General features: G+C 38.8%; 1 protein-coding gene and 1 non-coding gene across 2 annotated transcripts; both read left to right on the top strand.

Moving 5' to 3' along the window:
• Nucleotides 1-156: 156 nt before the first annotated feature.
• Nucleotides 157-13,892, top strand: ATP5PB (ATP synthase peripheral stalk-membrane subunit b). The gene is made up of 7 exons (XM_007949259.2): nt 157-196; nt 457-493; nt 4,027-4,172; nt 6,250-6,413; nt 6,933-7,058; nt 11,884-12,063; nt 13,815-13,892. Exons 1-7 carry the CDS (start codon nt 157-159, stop codon nt 13,890-13,892), a joined length of 771 nt encoding a protein of 256 aa, XP_007947450.1.
• Nucleotides 13,893-14,824: 932 nt separating this feature from the next.
• On the top strand, nt 14,825-14,931 carry LOC122150900. Its single transcript, XR_006163897.1, has one exon. It is a non-coding gene; the product is annotated as a U6 spliceosomal RNA (small nuclear RNA).
• Nucleotides 14,932-20,443: the final 5,512 nt, after the last annotated feature.

Here is a 20,443-nt window from a genome sequence, read left to right as displayed (position 1 = left end):
GCGAGAAGAACTCCAGAAGAAAGTTGGGGGGCAAAGGAAAGGAACAATGTTCTCTTCTCGCGAGACTTGTGAGCGGCCATCTTGCTACTGTCCCGGACAGACCCTTCTGTTGGGGTCACCGGGACGTTAAGACCGCCTTCTGGACACTACCTGACCATGTTGTCCCGGGTGGTGCTGTCTGCTGCTGCCGCAGCGGGTGAGCGTTGTAGACCTTGATCCAGGCTGTCAGGGTGATTAGAAAGAGGTAGATGTGGAGGTCACGGGTGGGGAAGGTGGAGGAAAAGGAGGGTGAAAAGTTGGGCCTAATGAGGAGTGGTCAGTGTTGCTCAAGAGGGAGCTCAGGATCTCAGGAGACAAGAGGGTATAGGGCCGTAATGATCGGACCTTACGGGGACCGAGGAAGGGGAAACTTGATTCCGCCTTGACTTTGTTGACTTGCGCCTTGTGTATCTGCAGCCCCCTCTCTGAAGAACGCCGCCCTCCTAGGTCCAGGGTAAGTGTGAGGAGTGCAATGCTCCCCTTGGTCTTTATCACCCACCTAGTTTCACTTCTTTCTTGGTTTTCCCCCTCTTGCCCTTAGACCAGAAATTACCCTTCAGGTAATTCTTGGTACACTTAAAGGCTTATTCAAACGTTTTGGTTTCTGTAACTGCTTGAAACGTCATAATCATCCAGTTGCAAAGATATTAAACAGAATAAATGATGTGTTCTAATTAAACGAGAAAATGTGATTTTGCTGTCTTCTGAGACCCGCCCCTTTCCCTGTGACCTTCAGCTAGACAAAGCTGCTACTGCTGGAATCAGTTACTGGATTACAGGCCCAAGAACAGACTATTAAATAAATAGAACAATAAAGCATATTGCTTTCAGTCAGTCTTCTACCATCTTACTTTTTATTGCCAGATTATAAGGCACAGAAAAATCATTTACTGATTCAGTAACTATTTAGCTTGCCACTCACAACATAAAACCCCAAAAAAACAAACCCTCTGCCATTGAGTTAGTTCCAACTCATAGCGACCCACTAGGACAGAGCAGAACTGCCCCATAGGGTATCCACATACAAAGAATACAAAATAAGGCTCAGTACCTGCCTTCATAAAACTCACATTCTAGGAGGGGAGGCAGCTATGTTAGAGCACGGTATACCTAGCTCCACCACTTACTGGCTGTGTGGTGGCTGATTTCCTGTCTGCAAAGTGGAGATAGTTGTACATTACGGGCTTGTGAGAATTAAGAGATGTAATACCTGTTAAACTCATAAAAACAATGCTTGGCATATAATATGTGCTTAGTAAAAGTGATTACTGTTAATATTATTTCATAAAACATGTCAATTTTCTTTGGGATTTCTCTTTTGACTTCCTAACTTAGTTCTAGAACCACTACCTGTGACTTAAAAACGTGGCTTTAATCTATCTGCAATTAATTTTGTGTAGAATAAAATAAGGCTATAATTGACTGCTTCCAGCTTTGAAATTTACCAGAAAAAAGACTTTATACAGACATGTAAATAAAGAATTGGAATACAGTGTAATGCACTGACTATATATACAAAATACAACTAAACACAGTCTTGATTTTTTTTTCACCCTTAAGATCTAATTCATTATCAAATTATTATTCTTGACATGAACCACTTTCCAAACCACTTCTTCCTTTTTTTTTTTTTTTTTTCTTTTTTTCCCTTTGTCCTTTCCTATCGATTCTGGCTGTCTGAGCTTTATTCCTGGGTAAATGCTGCACATCTGATGTCTTATGGTTGATAGGTCTCAGGAGTGTGTACGTGCCTGGTGTTTTTGTTCACCTCATAGGACTGTCTACTATTTGACTGAAAGTTGAGCCACGGTGGTGAGTTCAGCTCTGGACTTGAAGGGTGACTAAGGGTCACAGTCTCAGGGGCTCTGCCAGTCTCTATAAGACCAGTCAGCTGGTTATTTTTTTATGACTTTGAGTTTTGCTCCACATTTTTCTCCCACTCTATCCAGAACTCCTATTGTGATCCTTTTCAGTGGCTGGCAGTGGTAGCTGGGCACCATCTAGTTCTTTAGTTGTGAAAACCCAAGACCACTTCTGCTGTAGTAAAAATCACTATCATTTTTCACCTGGGCTATTTCAATAGTCTCTTAATTAGACTTCTTTTGACTCTATTCTTGCCTCATTATAACCATTTCTCACAATTAAAAAAACAGTTGCTGTCAAATCTGTTCTATCTCATGGCAACCCCATGTGTTCAGAGTAGAACTTAGCAGTTCCCTAAGGCTTTCAAGGTGTGACCTTTCAGAAGCAGCTCTCTAGTCCTGTTTTCCAAGCTTTTTTGAATGGGTCCAAACTACCAAGCTTGTAATAATTATTTGAGACACTCAGGAAGTTAGCCAGGGATTATGTCAGTCCCCCATGCCACTTGAAATAAAATTCAAGCTATTTAGTGTTATCTAGAAGGCCCAGCATAAATTGACCCCCATCATACCTCTTTGATGTTATCTCCTTTATCTTTTTTTTAGTTCATTCTCCAGCCCTGTTGACCTCCTTGCTATTCCTCTGAAAACTGCCAAGCTTGATAGCAGATATGAAAAAGACTGCTGTTGTTGTTGTTATGTGCCGTCAAGTCGGCCCCGACTCATAGCGACCCCTCCTTGGGTTTCCGAGGCAGTATCACTATGGAAGTAGGATTGCCCAACCTTCCTTCCGAGGAGTGGCTGGTGGGTTTGAACCAACAGCCTTCTGGTTAGTATTCAAGTGCTTTAGCCACTATGCTACCAGGGGGATTTTATTTGATTAGAAGCGTAATAGATGACACTAAAAAAAAAAAAAAAAAACTCCCTGCCATCGAGTCGATTCTGACTCATAGCAACCCCCGCTGGGTTTCCAAGACTGTAAATCTTTACAGGAGCAGATCGCTTCATCTTCCTCCCACGGAGCAGCTGGTGGGTGAACCTCCAGCCTTCTGGTTAGCAGTCAAATGCCTTACCCACTATGCCACCAGAGCTCTTATAGGTAACAGTATAGGTAACAGTATAACTGCTAAAAATGTAAGCTTAGGCTGCTCTAACTTATCTAGTGATTAGTTTGTAAATCACTGTTGGTAATAGTACAGTAGTTCTAGCCCAGTCTTGACAGTAGCAAGTTCTCAGTAAGTACTTGTAAGATGAATGAACTGGTCAAGCTACGTTTAAAGTGTTGTGTTCGGTTCTGGATACCCATTTTTGTGAACAAAACCATAGAGTTCCTTGTAGAGGACAGTTAGGATTTTCAGGAAATTGAGTTGTTTAACACAGATTCCCTGAGTGATAATCTTACATGGAAAAGCAAAATTAGAACCAGTAGGCAGAAGATAACAGGTTGTGCGTAGCAGCTCTATTTAAATATGACCATAATTAGAACTATGCAGCACTGAAAAGGCCTGTTTTATGTAGTGGTTAGTACCCTAATACAGGAAATACTCAAAAAGATCAAAGTTCTTACTATTAAGGAGCTCACAGCACAGAGGACATATAATAGATAGCTACTTAATTCCTAAGGCTTTCAAGGCAAATTTTTCCCTTTTAATAGCTGCTTGATAACACTACCATTTGCAAGCATTATCCTAACAACCCTATAAAGCAATATCCTTTATTCCCATTTTATTTATTCTCTCCACGTTTCCAAAAGCTTAAGTTACTTACTCAAAGTTAAATGATGGATCTAGGATTTGCACCCAGATAGTCTGCCGAGTTTATGGTCTTGTTTATTTATTGTTAGTAATAGACAAAGTGCTACACAAGTGACCTCTCAGGCTTATGGAAGGGATTCCAATATTGGATAGAAGGTTGCAGAAGGCTTTAAGTGTCTGTAATTGAGTCATTTGCCCTTGTCACACAGTTAATTATCAGATTCTCATGCTCCCTTTTCTAGTCCCTTTCCTCTTTCCACTTTATCAGTTACTGGGAAACTCCCTCAATCTTCATTGTATTGTTTCTGCTAATTTTTCAAGTGTATGTTTTCTTCAAAGGATAGGCTTTAAATTTGTGGAATTGCTGCCTACAGGGTATTGCAAGCAACAAGGATCTTTCACACAGGGCAGCCAAGTCTTGCTCCTGTACCACCTCTTCCTGAATATGGAGGGAAAGTTCGTTTGGGGCTGATCCCTGAGGAGTTCTTCCAGTTTCTTTATCCTAAAACTGGTGTCACAGGTGAGCATTTGCCTAGTCTTTGGATGGTGTGGTTTGTATTAACCTAGGATTTTAGTAGCCTCTTAACTCTTGCACGTATACCACAAAAAATCAAGTCAGCTGTTTTTACAAGGAAATTGTAAATGGTGGTTCAATATAACCATTGATTTGATTGCTCTAACTTGCTTTTTGGAATAAATTGCTCAAATTTATTGAATGTCTCCTATATGTCAGACACTGTTCTAGGCAGTGGGAATATAATAGTTAACTAAGTCAAGTGCCTGCTATCATGGAACATACATTCTGTTGAAGGATACGGAAAATAAAGACATGAATAACTGTATAATACACTGTCGGTTAATGGGAGAAGCTATGAATAAAAATAAAATCAGATAAGGCAGTACAGACTATATACATCCATATGAAAACAGATACTGTACAATCTTCATCAGTTTTCCCCCTTCATAGGCATAAACTTTTTGATACCTTGTAGTTTTATAGTGCTATATGCTTTCACTTAAGTTATTTAATCCTGTAAGAATCCTGTGAACACATTTTTATTATCCAAAAGAACTAGAAAAAAGTTTGCCAAGATCATGTTATTTCTTCTGTTACTTCACTGAACTTAAAACCCAGGCCCTCTGACTAAGTTTAGGCTTCTTTCTATTATACACGTTACCTTTCTTGTCATAGCCAAATATTGATAGAACTGTGGACCGTTGAAAACCAATGATTTTCAAAACTTTGTCTTGACCTAAAGTAGCATTTCCCTAACTGAAATTGTAAGGAACATTAGTGTTCTCAGATCTCCATAGGTGGTTAAAAAAGAAAAAGAGTTACATATGCTAGGCCCTTCTTACAAATTCACATTTAAAAATTATATGTGGGAACTCTTGTGGCACAGTGGTTAAAGTATTTGGCTGCTACCCTAAAGGTCAGCAGTCTAGACCCACCAGCCACTCCATGGGAGAAAGATGAAGCAGTCTGCTTCTATAAAGATTTACAACCTTGGAAACCCTATTGAGCTGTTCTCTATTCAGTAGGGCCACTTGTAAAAAATCAAGTCTTAAAAATTTTACATGTTAGACAATTTCAAAAGAAGAACCGTTGAAACTTAGTGTGGGAAACTCTGGGTAAAATATATTGAGATTGTAACCCTTTTATTCTCTTGGTACATACTGACACTTTTGGTACTAGTATTATTTGGAAAGAAAGTAAAACTCTGTCTTAAAAGCCTGTCCTGTCCCTGCCTAACGTCTTGTGTGGCACAGAGGAAAACCCTAAGAAACATAAGTCATGGATTGTGTTCTTTCAGAACTTAGGGCCTGGTTAATTGAAAGCATAGCCATATCTAAAGCATTACATTTAGGTGCTACAGGAGTTAAGAAAGGAGCCGTAGTGGCATGGTGCCTAAGGCATTTGACTGTTAACCAGAAGGTTGGCAGTTCAAACCCATCAGCCACTCCGCAGAAGGAAGACTGGGCAATCTACTTGTGTAAAGATTTCCACCTCAGAAACTCAAAGGGAGGTCACTATGAGTTGGAATCGACTGGATGGCAGTAAGTTTGGGATTTTTTGAGGAGCTGAGAATTCTGATACTTTAATTCTTCCTTTTGTATACATATTACTTTGTAGTTGCTTTTTGTTTATTTCCAGTGTTAGGTTGCTATTAAATAGAAGTAGACCAGAATGGATAGATTTTATCCTGTATAATGTTCGTATTCAATAAGTAGTATATTTTACTGGACATAATAGTTTAGAAAGTAACCTGATACCTTTGTAGAATAGCCCTGTTTGTTGAACTACTGTGCTATACTTACATTATTTCTCAATTTCATCAACATGAAGAAGGCACTATTCCCATTTATTTTACAAATAGAGAAACTGAAATCAGTTTTTGATAAATTGCATAGTCACAACTCTTATTTTCGCTGAGTCCAGATTCTTGTTCTTTCAACTCTGCCATACTGCTTAATTTAGTGTTTTGTTTTTGAATATGATACTTAACTGCCTTTAACTAACCAAATGCAGCAGTACCTATTTTCTCTTTTTAGGCATAATATATTCATTCATAAATAACTTTTTTTTTTTTTTTTAGGACCCTACATGCTTGGAACTGGGCTTATCTTATATTTTCTATCCAAAGAAATATATGTGATTACCCCAGAAACCATCACTACTGTATCAACAGTAGGGTTGCTTGTATATGCAATTAAAAAATATGGTGCCTCTGTTGCACAATTTGCTGATAAACTCAATGAGGTAAGAACCGTAAAACTTTATTTATTTTTAAGACTGTGTAGTAGAAACATCAAGGCCATTAAGAGATATTTATGATATGAGTGTTAGGGGAAGAGTATGCACCTATTACAATTATTAAGTGTTATTGTTAGTTACTAATTTGAGTTTGGGGTTTTTTTTTGGATCAGACTTTCTCCAGCTTTTCCATAGTTTTCATCATTCAATGAGATATTAACGTAGCTAGTATGGGCTAGGTGCTAGGTTGAAGGTCCACTAGGGGCCTGGGAGACAGTTAATTCTTAAGGGTCATAATTTCTATTTTTTTACCCAAATCCTTAATTTCTTTTAGGCTTCTCTTAAATTTTTTTGTCTCTCTGGGAGATGTTTTAAGGATTTGTGCATTTCTTCTTGAATGTGTATATGTTTCTTTGTAGGTGTTTTTACAAATAAGGGATAAAACTTTAAGGAAATATAAAATGAATATGGTTCTATTACTCTTGGTGCTTTTACTGATCTTTATTACACATATCACAATTACAGCAAAAAATTGCTCGACTAGAAGAGGTGAAGCAGGCTTCCATGAAATACATCCAAGATGCAATTGATTTTGAGAAGGCACAGCAAGCACTGGTTCAGAAACGCCATTACCTTTTTGATGTTCAGAGGGTAGGTTTCAAAAATTTCTAAAGAGAATGAAGTTACTCATTTGTTACATTTAAAACAGATGTAGACTCTTCTGTGAGGAATGGTTGAATAGACTGAGCATATTTTCTTTAGAAAAGATAAGATTTGGGTGGAGGCTGGCTATTTAGACACTTAAGAAGTGCCAGATGTACCACTGCTAGCCACTCAGAAGGGATTAGTGCGAGAGATCCTGGATAGAATAGGAGAAAAAGTGTGGAACAAAACTCAAAATCATAAAAACGACCAGGCTTCAAAATCATTTGGAGGAAAAAAAAAAAGCGGGGACCAGGTTTGCTGGTCCGATAGAGCCTGGTGGAACCACTGAGACTATGGCCCCTAGCTGCCCTTCAGGTCTGGAATTGAACCCACACCTGTGGTTTCCAGCCAAACAAAATACAGGCATATGAGTTAAACATTTACCTAAAGTAGATACACTCCTTGGAGAGAACAATTATGGGAGAAAGAAGGGCTGCTTATGCACAGGGAGACAGCTCAGGGGGCAGGAGTGTATGAAGGGATGGACACTGGGAAGAGGTAACTATGGGGAGGAAGTGGGAGGGGAGCTGTTGCGTTGTAATAAACTGTGATCAATAACATGAGACAAAGTATATGTGAACTGCTGTGTAGAAAGTGAATTTGCTCTGTAAATCTTCACCCAAATCACAATAAAAAAAATTTAAAATTACAAAAAAAAAAAGACAACCAGGCTTACTGGTCTCATAGAGCCTGGTGAAACCCCTAAGACTGTGGCCCCTAGTCACCCCTCAGGCCTGGAATTAAAATTCAGTCAAGTGGCTTCCAGCCAAACAGTAGACAGGCATATAGGGTGAACATTTACACCAAGTAGGTACACTCCTTAGAACAATCAATCATGGGAGAATAGAAAGGCAGTGTTTGCACAGGGAAATAGTTCAGGTGGCAGGAATGCATAGGAAAGAAGGACACAGGGAAGAAGTAACCACTGGGAAAAAGTGGGAAGAGAGCTGTTATATTGGGAAGATTACACTCAATGCCATGAAACAAATTGTATGAGCTGCTATATGAAAATGAATTAACTCTGTAAAGATTTCACCCAAATAACAATAAAAATTGTAAAAAGAAAAAAGTGCCAAATGGAAAAATAATTAGAATTATTAATCTAAAATTAGAAAGATTAAAAGCTATAGCACAACACCTTTTAGATACACCCAAAAAGAAGTTAAGTTATAGTTGATTTTAAAATGGCATATACTAACATAGGCCATAGGAGAAATGCAGCTTGCTATACACAACAAACTTGTTTTAGGAAAATCTGATATTTTAGACTCCAGATTTACGAAGCAGACAAATTCACATAACAATAGAGCTTTTCACTATGATCAAAGCATAATTTGATTCTAAAGTATTTTGTTTTCAAAATAAACTTAGGGAACTTACTCAATTATCACATCATTTCTTTTGAGCCTGGTACTTTATGCTGGATATTTAAAGTTAGGTACCCTTACATTAGAATTATAGGAGCACCTATGAAATGAGATACTAAGGGAGAGTAGGTATCTGAAATATTAAGGATCTGGACTAGTATTTCTCATTGTGTAGTTTCTGTACCACTTGCATCAGAATCAACTTGGGTACAGCTGTTGGGAACCATGCCAAATAATGGATGGTTGGACTCAGTCTATGCCCAAATATCACAAATATCCTAATTGTACTATAAAAATAGTAACTCCCTCCTCCTGTAATTTCTTTTCTTTAACACTACTTTATTGTTTGGACTCAACCTCTGATTAGAACTGTCCACCGATGTATATATTTTTTAACAGAATTGTTGAAGATTCTTAACTATATAAATGTTTGAAAATTTTTAGACTATTTGAAAACTTCATTCAGTACAATAGCGATTCAGGTTATAATTTGAGAAGGTTACTACCTTGTACATAATACACACACATACACATTCTAGTCTTTGTTTTTTTAACCAGATTAGAAGATACAACTTTTTTATAAACATCAAATGATGGTAATTTAAGTTTTTGTTTAATTAGGGAATATTTATTTAACAAGATATTTATTGAGCTGCCTCCTGTGTGTCAGAACTGATCAATGCTGGGTGCTAGGACTATAGCAGAAACAAAACAAAGTCCCTACAACATTGAGCCTATTTCTAGGTACTCAAAAAAAACAAAACTCACTGCCATTGGGTTGATTCCGACTCATAGTGACCCTCATTGGGTTTCTGAGGCTATAAATCTTTACTTTTTCTGTAAGATTGCCCCATCTTTTTTCCATGGAGCAGCTGGTGGGTTTGAACTGCTGAGCTGGTTAGCAGCCAGATGCCTTATCCAGATAAGTAGACAGAAAACAATTGAGCATGTGTGTATATCAGATGGTAATAAGGACTATGTAGAACAATAAAGTAGTGTTAAAAAAAAAAAGAAATTACAGGAGGAGGCAGTTACTATTTTTATAGTACAATTAGGATATTTGTGATATTTGGGCATAGACCGAAAATAGGTGATATAATGAGCTATATGGATTTCTGGGGAAATAATGTTCCAGGAAGGGGCTCTGGTGGTGCGTGGGTTGAGGCTTTTGGCTGCTAACCAAAAGGTTGGCAGTTCAAACCCACCAGCCACTCTATTAGAGAAGGATGAGGAGGTATGTTCCATAAAAATTTATAGCCTTAGAAACCCTATGGGGTAATTTTACTCTTATCGGGTCCTACTTGATGGCACATAACAACAACAACAACAACATAGTGTCACTGTGAGTTGGAATCAACTCAGTGGCTATGGATTTAGTTCAGTGTTTCAGACAGAGAAGAGAATAATTACAAGGGCTATAAACCTGAAAGCCTTACTTATATTCAGGGAGGAGAAGTAAGGAAGGCAACATAGCTAAAGTGGTCTTGGTGAGGAAAATAATAAAAGGAAGAGCAGTAGAGGGGTGCTTAGAGGTAAATCATGTGGGGTCTTACTGGCTTTTTTAAGGACTTTGACTTGCATTGTTTGAGGAGAAAAGTCGTTGGGAGTATTTTGAGCAGAGGAGTGAAATATTCTCTTGAGGGATCATTCTGTTGAGATTATTTTTTCAGTTTTGTTTGCATTGGTTTGACATGGCTGTTTGTTAACCAACTAGAGATGTTGAATAGGCTGTCAGACAATAACATTGGAGTTGAAGGGAGAGTTCTAAGTTGGAGGTGGTAATTTGGAATCATGAGCTTATTGGTGACACATAAAACCATGAGACTGGAGTGCCAGGAAAACAGGCAAAAGCTAAGACTATATCAATTTATGGTTACCCTGCTAATGGTTGAGTAATAAAGGGCCTAAGAATTTCCTGTAGGGTTTAGCAACATGGAAATTCTTCATGACCTTGGTAAGGACCACATTAATGGGGTGATTAGAGTGGGTTGAAAAGAAAATGAGAGAGAAGAAATTGGGATCAGAATATAGACAGTTCTGTCAAGGAATTTTAGCCAGTTGGAGGGGGAGAATGTAGCAATCAAGAGATTGTTTCAAAGATGGAAAATATAATGCTTGTTAACATTTGGTAGAAGTTAATAGAGACCAAAAGAAAAAAAACTATGTAGCAAAGAGTGAAAAAAATTGCTGGAGTGATGCTCTTGCAACTAACATCCCAATAGAAGAATAGGCAAAGGATATGGATAGTTCTTGGAGAAAACAGTAACTACAATTTAAAATATGTAAATTTGCTCCTTAGGTAATCATGGCAAAATTGATTAAGATCATTTTTATGAGATTGGCAAAGGTTTAAAGTAACAGACATTGGTGTTACTAGTGGGAGAATAAGTTATACAAGTTGTCTCTGGAACTTGGCAATGCTTATCTCAGTGTGAAATGTATGTACCCTTTTTTTTATTTAGGATCAAGGGCTCTATAGCCTGGAATACCTGCATTCAGATCCAGCTTCACAATTTATTAGCTTATAACCTTAGGCAAATTCCTTAACTTCTCTGCTTTAATTCCCTTATAAAATAACCAAAACTAAAGTCATTCCCCTTGAGTCAGATTGGACTCATAGCAACCTCTCCTTGGATTTCCGAGGCAGTATCACTACAGAAGTAGATTGCCCAACCTTCGTTCCAAGGAGTGGGTGGTGGGTATGAATCGCCAGCCTTCTGGTTAGCAGTCAAATGCCTTAGGCACTGCGCCACCAGAACTCGCTACTATGAAATAAGTAAAGTAATAGTAACTATTCTATGGTAGTGGTGTAAGCTTTCATTGAGTTGACATAATACAGAGTGTTTAGAAATGGTAGGTACTCAACAAATGTTAGCTGTTACTTCACTCAGCAAGTGTTCACACCTGAGTGCAATGATGTATATATGATATATACGATGATGTATTGCAGCATTCTGTGTAGCTAAAAATGGGAAGCACCTAATCTGGAGCTTGGTTAAATTATGGAACATCAATATAGTGAAACCCAATGTAACTTTAAAAATATAGATGGATCAGATCAGCCTGTAATAATCAAAAATAAAAGTGATAGATGTGTGTACAAATGCCTATATTTTGTTTATTAAATATTTCTGGGAGGAAAGACAAGAAATGTGACAAAATGATAATAATGTAGCCTGTACCTGGGGTAATTTTACTGCTTACTGTTACCTATTTTTACATAGAGTTTTATCATATGCTGTTAGAATTCTTCTTACCACATATATGATATCTATTCATAGTAAGTAAAATAATTTTGCATAAAATATAAGAGGTGGGACATTATAATCGGCAGAATCCTCAGAATGGAAGTGATCCCTAAAAAATGCAAACAGTATACATCATCTTGTCTTAATTTTGACTAGAATAATATCGCTATGGCCTTGGAGGTTACTTACCGGGAACGGCTGCACAGAGTATACAAGGAAGTGAAGAATCGCCTGGACTATCACATCTCAGTGCAGAATATGATGCGTCGAAAGGAACAAGAGCATATGATAAACTGGGTGGAGAAGAACGTGGTGCAGAGCATCTCTACACAGCAGGTACATGAAATCTAGCTTCTAGAGTTGCCCTGATACTTCTCTAGAAACAGTGAGTGACCCTGGTTCATTTTTCTAGAACATAGTAACCTAGCAAATGCTGCACAGCTACCATGGTAGCTTTCCTCTCCTCAGAGTTTAGTTACACAGGGGGTCCTCTTTACCTCTCAGGTCAAAAACACTGGAAAGCTCATTGAGAACATTGTTAGTGGGAAGACTGTGTTCAAATTCCAGTATTTGGATAACGTTAGCCAACATATTTTATTTCTCTGAAAAACATAGAGACTGGAAAAAGCTATTTCTAAACTCCTTCCTTTTCCTAATTCCATGATTTCCATTTCATTTCCTCTTCCCAGACATTTAATTCATCCATCTTGAACAGAAAAGAAATACTACTTGTACTTGCTGTAATGAAGAGCCCTGGTGGCATAGTGCCTACAGCATTTGACTGCTAACCAAAAGGTTGCCAGTTCAAACTTAATAGCCACTCCATGGAAGGAAGACTGGGCAATCTACTTCTGTAAAGAGTTGCCATCTCTGAAAAGCAAAGGAGGTCGCTATGAGTCAGAATCGACTCGGTGGCAGTGAGTTTGATTTGGTTTTGTACTTATTACATGGTTTTATTTCTTCCTTCCCACATATTTATAATAAAATCAAAAGCCGTCAAGTCAGATCTGACTCAGCGGCCCCTCCTTGAGTTTCCGAGGCACTATCACTACGGAAGTGGATTGCCCGGTCTTCCTTCTGAGGAGTGGCTGGTGAGTTTGAAGCACCAGCCTTCGGGTTAGTGGTCAAATGCCTTAGGCACTACGCCACCAGAGCTCTTAGGCATTTCTGATTATTTTCTACATAATCATAGAAGACTGGAAAAACCCAGTCTATCAAAGTCTGATGGATTGTTTTTATTTACTTTTAAAAATAGTGTCTTACGTAAAAAGTATGTATGTGCTTATTTAAAAACTTAGAAAATATAAAAACTATTAAAAAAAAAACTCACGCCGTCGAGTTGGATGCAACTCACAGCGACCCCTCCTTGAGTTTCTGAGGCAGTATCACTATGGAAGTAGATTGTCCAATCTGCCTTCTGAGGAGCGGCTAGTGGGTTTGAACCGCCAGCCTTCTGATTAGCAGTCAAATGCCTTAGGCACTACACCACCAGAGCTCCTACAAAAAGTATTTGTTGTTGTTGTTGTTATGTGCCATCGAGTCAGCCCTGACTCATAGCGACCCCTCCTTGGGTTTCCGAGGCAGTATCACTACGGAAGTAGGATTGCCCAACCTTCCTTCCGAGGAGTGGCTGGTGGGTTTGAACCGCCAGCCTTCTGGTTAGCAGTCAAGCGCCTTAGCCACTATGCTACCAGAGCTCCACAAAAAGTATAGAGGAGACTAAAACTTCCATTCTTGCTAACATTTCTATTTTGCTAGTGTTCAGTTGGTCGTCTTCAAGTAGATACTAGTTGTGCAAGCCAACATCAGTGACAAATGGTGCCAGAAATAGTCACACTCAAATACACAGGTTTCACTTTTAAAAGCTGTCAGCCAGAGCATTTTAATTCATCCTCTGACTTGCTAAAAATCAATTGCATCTCTCCTATATTGAATCATTTTACTTCTAAACCTAGTGTTTTATCATATTAAATCAAGAATTTATGTTGAGATTCTGGTCTTACAGGAGATGGCCATTAGAATTATGGCAACTATACCCTTTGATGTTTTGGTAAGGTCTAACTGGATTTCTGTTTTCTTGGTCATAGGAGAAGGAGACAATTGCCAAGTGCATTCAAGATCTAAAGCTGCTTGCAAAGAAGGCTCAAGCACAGCCAGTTATGTAAATGTATCTTTCCCAGTTGACACAGCAAGAAACACTTAACTAAATGGAAAAGTAGTCTATTGTGATAAATGGTTCTTTGTATATTGCTGTCTACAGTTCACCTTAACCAAAAAACGAAGTTTAGGGGTGGAAAAATGAAGTTTGAATTTGATATATTGAGAGAATAAAAACCAATTATTGGCCAGTAAGGGGTTTCTCTTTACTCATGCTCCACATTTTGAGTTGTTTCGTGATCATTTAGAATAAGCAGTATGTTTTTAATGAAGTTTGGTGCCTGACTAAAGATTATCAAATTACAGTTTCCATTTGTAATTAGTTCTCCCATGTTGCAATAAAGTGACAACTGAAACAAGGTTTTTCAAATTACATAATTTTCTGAAATATTGCTTCAGCTATGTTTGTTGTTGTTGTTCCTATTGTTAGTGCTGTCAGATTGGTTCTGACTTACCGCGACCCCATGTACAACAGAACAAAAAATTCCAAGTCCTGCACCATCCTTATAATCATTGCTTTGTTTGAGCCCACTGTTGCAGCCACTGTGTCAGACCATCTAATTAAAGGTTATCCTCTTTTTCCACTGGCCTTCTGCTTTACCAAGTATGATGTCCTTCTCCAGGACTACTCCTTCCTGGTAATATATGCACAGTCATGAGACAAAGTCTTGCCTCCCTCCCTTCTAAGGGGCCTTCTTGGCTGTACCAAGATTGATTCATTCTGCCAGTCTCAGTTATACTTGGTATTTAGTATGTATATATATATATAAAGTATGGCCAATACTATAATTCAAAGGCATAATTCATAATTCTTCGGTCTTATTCCTTATGCTTTTGTATGTATGTGAAGTGATTGAAAATACTGTGGCTTGGGTCAGGCTCACCCTAGTCCTCAAAGTGACGTCTTTGCTTTTTAACACTTTTTAAAAGAGGTCTTATAGTGCTCGCTTCGGCAGTACATATACTAAAATTGGAATGACACAGAGAAGATTAGCATGGCTCCCGTACAAGGATGACACGCAAATTCGTGACGTGTTCGATATTTTTATGGAAAGTGAATTTGCTCTGTACATTTTCACCCAAATTACATTTTAAAAATAAGGAGGTCTTGGAGCGTATTTGCCCAATGCAGACATCATTGAATTTCTTGTCTATTCTTTCCATGGACATGAAATCCTTCACAACTTTAATATTTTTTCCATTTATCATGATGTTACCTTTTGTTCCACTTGTGAGCACTTTTTTTTCTTTTGTGTTGAGGTGTAATCCATATCAAGGCTGTAGTCTTTGATCTTCATCACTAAGTACTTTAAGTCCTCTTCGCTTTCAGCAAAGAAGATTGTATCATCTGCATATAGTAGGTTGTTTATATAAATCTTCCTCCAATCCTGGTTCCGAGTTCTTCATATAGTCCACCTTCTTGGATTATTTGCTCAGCATACAGATTGAATAAGTATGGTGAAAAAAATGCAACCCTGACACATTCCTGGTTTTAAACCACGCAGTATCCCTTTGTTCTGTTTGAACAGTTGTCTCCTGGTATATAGTACAGGTTTGCATGAGCACAATTAAGTATTGTAGCAATGTTATCCATAATTTGGTATGATCCACATAAAACAGTTGACTGCTAACCAGAAGCTTGGTGGTTCAAACCCACCAGCCACTCCGAGGAAGGAAGACTGGGCAAGCTACTTCCGTAAAGATTTACCACCTAGGAAACGCAAAGGGGATTGCTGTGAGTCAGAATCAACTTGATGGCAGTGAGTTTGGTTTGGTTTTGTACTCAATAGATGGCTTGATTTCTCTGCTTTAGCCAAAATCCATCTGACAACAGCAATGATATCCCTTAGTCCCATGTCCTCTTCTGAAACTGGCTTGATTTCTGGCAGTTCCTGTCAATGTACTACTTGTAATCATTTTTTAATTATCTTCAACAACAGTTTACATGTGATGTTAATGATGTTGTTTGATAATTTACACATTCTGTTGGATCACTTTTCTTTGGAGTGGGCACAAATATTGATCTCTTCCAGTTGGTTAGCTAGGTAGCAGTCTTCCACTTTTCTTGGCATAAGATAGGTGAGCATTTCCAGTGTTGCATCCATTTGTTGAAACATCTCAATGGGTATTCTGTCAACTCCTGGAGCCTTGTTTTTCATCAATGCCTTTAGTGCAGCTTGGACTTCTTCCTTCAATACCATTGTTTTTTTTTTAATCTTTGTTACCTTTTGAAATGGTTTTTTGGTACAGTGACTCTATTCCTTCCATCTTCCTTGATGCTTCCTGCATTGTTCAGTATATTTCCCATAGAATCCTTCAGTATTGCAATTCAAGGCTTGAATTTTTTTCTTCGGTTCCTTCAGCTTGAGATAGGCTAATGTGTTCTTCCCTTTTGATTTTCTAGCTCCAGGTCTTTGCTCACTTTGTTACTTTGTCTTCTCGAGCTGCCCTTTGAAATCTGTTTAGCTCTTCTACTTTATCATTTCTTCCATTTGCTTTAGCTACTCCCCATTCAAGAGCAAGTTTCGGAGTCTCTTCTGACATCCATTGTGGCCTTTCCTTTCCTATCTTTTTAATGAACTTATGTTTTCTTCATATATGCTGTCCTTGATATCATCCCACAGCTTGTCTGGTCTCTGTCATTAGTGTTTGGTGTGGAAATCTATTCGTGAGATGGCCTCAGGATCATACTTTGGGTCTTACAGACTTGTTTTTGTTTTCTTCAGTTTCAGCTTGAACTTGCATATGAGAAATTGACAGTTTGTGCTGCTGTCATCCCCTGACCCTGTTCTGACTGATGATATTGCACTGCTTCTTTGTCTCTTTCTATAGGTGTAGTCATTTTGATTCTTGTGTATTCCATCTGGCAAGGTCTGCTTGTATAGTCACCACTTATGCTGTTGAGAAAAGGTATTTCCAGTGAATAAGTCGGTGGTGGTTAAGGAATTTGGCTGCTAACAAAAATGTTGATGGTTGGAAATAACCAGCTATTCTGGAAGAGAAAGATGAGAAAGATCTGCAAAGATTTACAAGCTTCTAAAGATTTACAGCCCTATGGGGCAGTGCTGCTCTGTCTTGGAATTGATGGCAGTGGGTTTGGTTTTTTGATTTAAGTAATTAGTCTTGCAAAACTCTATCATGTGATCTCCAGAGTTCTTTCTGCCACCAAAGCCATATTTTCCAAATGCTAATCCTGTGTTTCCAACTTTTGCATTCGAATCACCAGTAATTATCAATGCATCTTGATTGCATCATCAGTCATTTTTTTTTAACCACAGAAGTTGGTTTAAAAAACCTTCGATTTCTTCATCTTTACCATTAGTGGTTGGTATGTAAATCTGAATAATAGTTGTATTAACTATTACCATTAGTGGTTGGTATGTAAATCTGAATAATAGTTGTAAGTGCATACATACTATTCTATCATTTGAAATGTTCTTTTTGACAGTGAATGCAATGCTGTTCCTCTTCAATTAGTCATTCCCAGCATAGTAGACCTATAATTGTCCCATTCAAAAAAAGGCCAAAACCAGTCCTGCTAACTAATTCCTAGAATATCGATCTTCAAGCATTTCATTTCCGTTTTGACAACTTTCGATTTTCCTAGATTTGTACATCATACATTTCATACTCCAATTATTAATGGATATTTAAAGTTGCTTTTTCCCATTTTAGTCATGCTACATTAGCAAATGAAGATCCCAAAAGCTTTATTCCATCCTTGATCATCAAGGTTAATTCTACTTTGAGAGGCAGCTATTCCCGGTTGTATTTGACTACCTTCCAACTTAAGGGGCTCATTTTCTGGTACTGTATCACAGTGTTCACTACTATTGATAAGGTTTTCACGGGCCGAGTTTTTCAGAAGTAGATCACCAGGTCCCTCTTCCTGGTCTGTCTTAGTCTGGGAGCGCCAATGAAACCTGTCCCATGGGTGATCTGGTTTTTGAAGTACTGAGGGCATAGCCTTCAGCATCACAGCAACATGCAAAGCCATCACAATACAGAAAATGGACAGACAAGTAGGGGTTTGTGGAGAGCAGTGTTACAGAAGTCAGGAGGGATGAATTCTATGTAGGAATAGTCAAAAGTAACAAAATGTTTTGGGAAGATTAAGAGAAGCACTGAAAGTGTCCATTACGGTTAGTAGTTTGGAGGTCTTTGTTAGAGTAGTTTGTGTTCAATGACAAGGACAGAAGACACATTGCTGTAGGCTAAGGATTGAAAAGCAGGTAAGGAAATAGACCTTAAGGAAAAATCCTTTCCAGTCTATTCACCCCAGTCAATGTGAGATGGTAGCTAAAGGCAGGCATGTTATTGTTTTGAAATGGGAGAGACTCTGATGAATAACAGTGGCAAAGAAAAAGCCAGTAGAAGGACGAAGGGGGTGAAAAAATAACAGTTGATGTAGTAAAATCCTTATGTGGGAGAATGATACTCAGATAACATATAGAGGAATTAGCCTTCAACAAGAGAACTTCCATTGAAACTGGAAAGGTAAGGATGGACCTTGAAAGAATGAAGATTTTCAGTCAGGGGACAGGCAGAACAAAGTGTACCACATGTTCTGGTTACCTAGTGCCACTCTGACAGAAATATACCGCATATGGAATGGCCTTATCAAACGGGTTTATTCTCTTACAGTTCAGGAGGCTAGAAGTCCGAGTTCAAAGTGCCACACTCTAGGGGCTAGGTGAAAGCCCCTCAACCTTGAGCTTCAGCTCTGCCTCCAGCTCCCAGCCCACTGGAGCTAGAAGTTTTTCTTCACTCAGGCAGCTGCTGGCTACTGAGGCTAACAAGCCCAAGGTCAACAAATAAAACAACACAGTCCTGATGTTACCAAACCACGTGGCAGGCTGTTAATTCAAGTCCTTTGATAGTCCCAAGGTTGCCAGAGCATGCAGACTTCTGAACAACAACATGACTACATGCAGGGTTCAAGCATGCCATAAGCTAGAGACAATTCCCAAAGCTGTTTCTCATGTACAGGAAGCAGACCACATCCCTAAAGCAGCTATTCAGCTGCTCCAATAGATTCCACCATGGAGTTAATTACCAGTCTCATCATGGGGAATAACTACCACCAGCTGCCCAGCCATTCAACCAGGCCCAGCCAAGTTGACACACAAACTTAACCACACACCACATATTTGACACTCCTAGGAATTAGGATGAGAGAGACAAAATGATATCTGCCCACAGAATTTACAGTCTAGATCTAGACTACAATCTAGACATTGAACGGTATGTGATCCCAACGTTAAAACTGTGGGGTGCTGTTGCATGCCACTGAGTGGATTCCAACTCATAGTGACCCTATAGGACAGATTAGAACTGCCCATGGGGTTTCTAAGACTGTAAACTTCAAAGGAGAAGATTGGCAGGTCTTTTCTCCCACAGAGTGGCTGTTGGGTTCAAACCCTCCAATCTTTCTGTTAGCAGCTGAGTGCTTAACCATTGCATCACCAGGAATCCTTCTGGAGCACATAGAAGTGAACATAATCTAATAAAGGGGATCATGAAAAGCCTTGAACAAATTAAAGTGAAGGTTAGGGAGATGAGCAGACAGAGGGAACCTTGAGGAGGTAAGAGCACGGCACCTTGGAAAATAGAAGTCTAGTATGACCGGAAGAAGCCCCAGTAGCGCAACATTAAGCACTTGGCTACTAACCAAAAGGTTGGCATTCGAACTCACTCAGTGACTCTGTGGGAGAAAGACCTGGTGATCCACTTCCATAAGATTACAGCCAGATCTGCTCTGTCACATAGGGTGACTATGAGTCAAAGTCAAGTCAATGGTGCCTGACAACAGCAGTACGACTGCAGCATAGAAGGGAGCGTGGCAGGAGATAACACCGGAGAAGTAGATGATCCAGATTATGCAGGCTTATTCTCTTTTTAGCTCTATTAAAGAATTTCATATTCTTTAAAAGAATAGGGAGATTTTAAGCAGAGAAAAGTATGGATAAATGGGTTAGAACGGGTCAGCAAACTTTCTCTAAAGAGCTAGATAGTAATGCTTTAGATTTTGTAGGCATCATAGAGCATCTTGTCCCATAAATTCTGTATTTGTTTTTATAACTCTTTGACCCCTAAAAGACAGTAAGAGTGGGTAGGGAGCCAGTTAGGATAATTAGGGTCTAGGTGGAAGCTGATGGTGACTTTGGCAAGGATGGTGATAATAACAAAAAAGATGTAGACACATTTCATGTACATTTTAGAACTGGAATTGACCAACTTGCTTCTTAGCTAGTTGGGTATTCTATTGAGGGAAGTGTGTAAATTGGCTCCCAGGCAGCTGGCTCTGTGGTGATGCTGTTGAGATAGAGAATAAAAGAGAAGCAGATTTCAAGGAAGCAGGTACTGAATTCAGTTTCATTATTGAATATGAGTTTACAATTAAATCTCCATATGGTGACATGCAGGAAAGTAGCTTAAACTCTGATCAAAGATATGACTAGAAATACAAATTAAAGTATCAGTAGCATAGAGATAATAAGTTAGGGCCTGGGAGTGGGTGGAATAACTTAGGAACACTGTATAGAGTGAGTAGAGAAGG

Source organism: Orycteropus afer, unplaced genomic scaffold, assembly GCF_000298275.1.
Source record: "Orycteropus afer afer isolate SDZICR_OR568_19922 unplaced genomic scaffold, OryAfe1.0 scaffold00010, whole genome shotgun sequence".
NCBI classification, from domain to species: Eukaryota; Metazoa; Chordata; class Mammalia; order Tubulidentata; family Orycteropodidae; genus Orycteropus; species Orycteropus afer.
This window is presented reverse-complemented; position numbering and strand designations above follow the sequence as displayed.

Excerpts from the sequence above, each read along its gene's own strand:
- ATP5PB (XM_007949259.2), top strand. The coding sequence starts at position 157 with ATGTTGTCCCGGGTGGTGCTGTCTGCTGCTGCCGCAGCGG. Across the intron at positions 494-4,026 it reads GCCGCCCTCCTAGGTCCAGG|GGTATTGCAAGCAACAAGGA; the intron begins GTAAGTGTGAGG and ends TGCTGCCTACAG. Across the intron at positions 7,059-11,883 it reads ACCTTTTTGATGTTCAGAGG|AATAATATCGCTATGGCCTT; the intron begins GTAGGTTTCAAA and ends AATTTTGACTAG.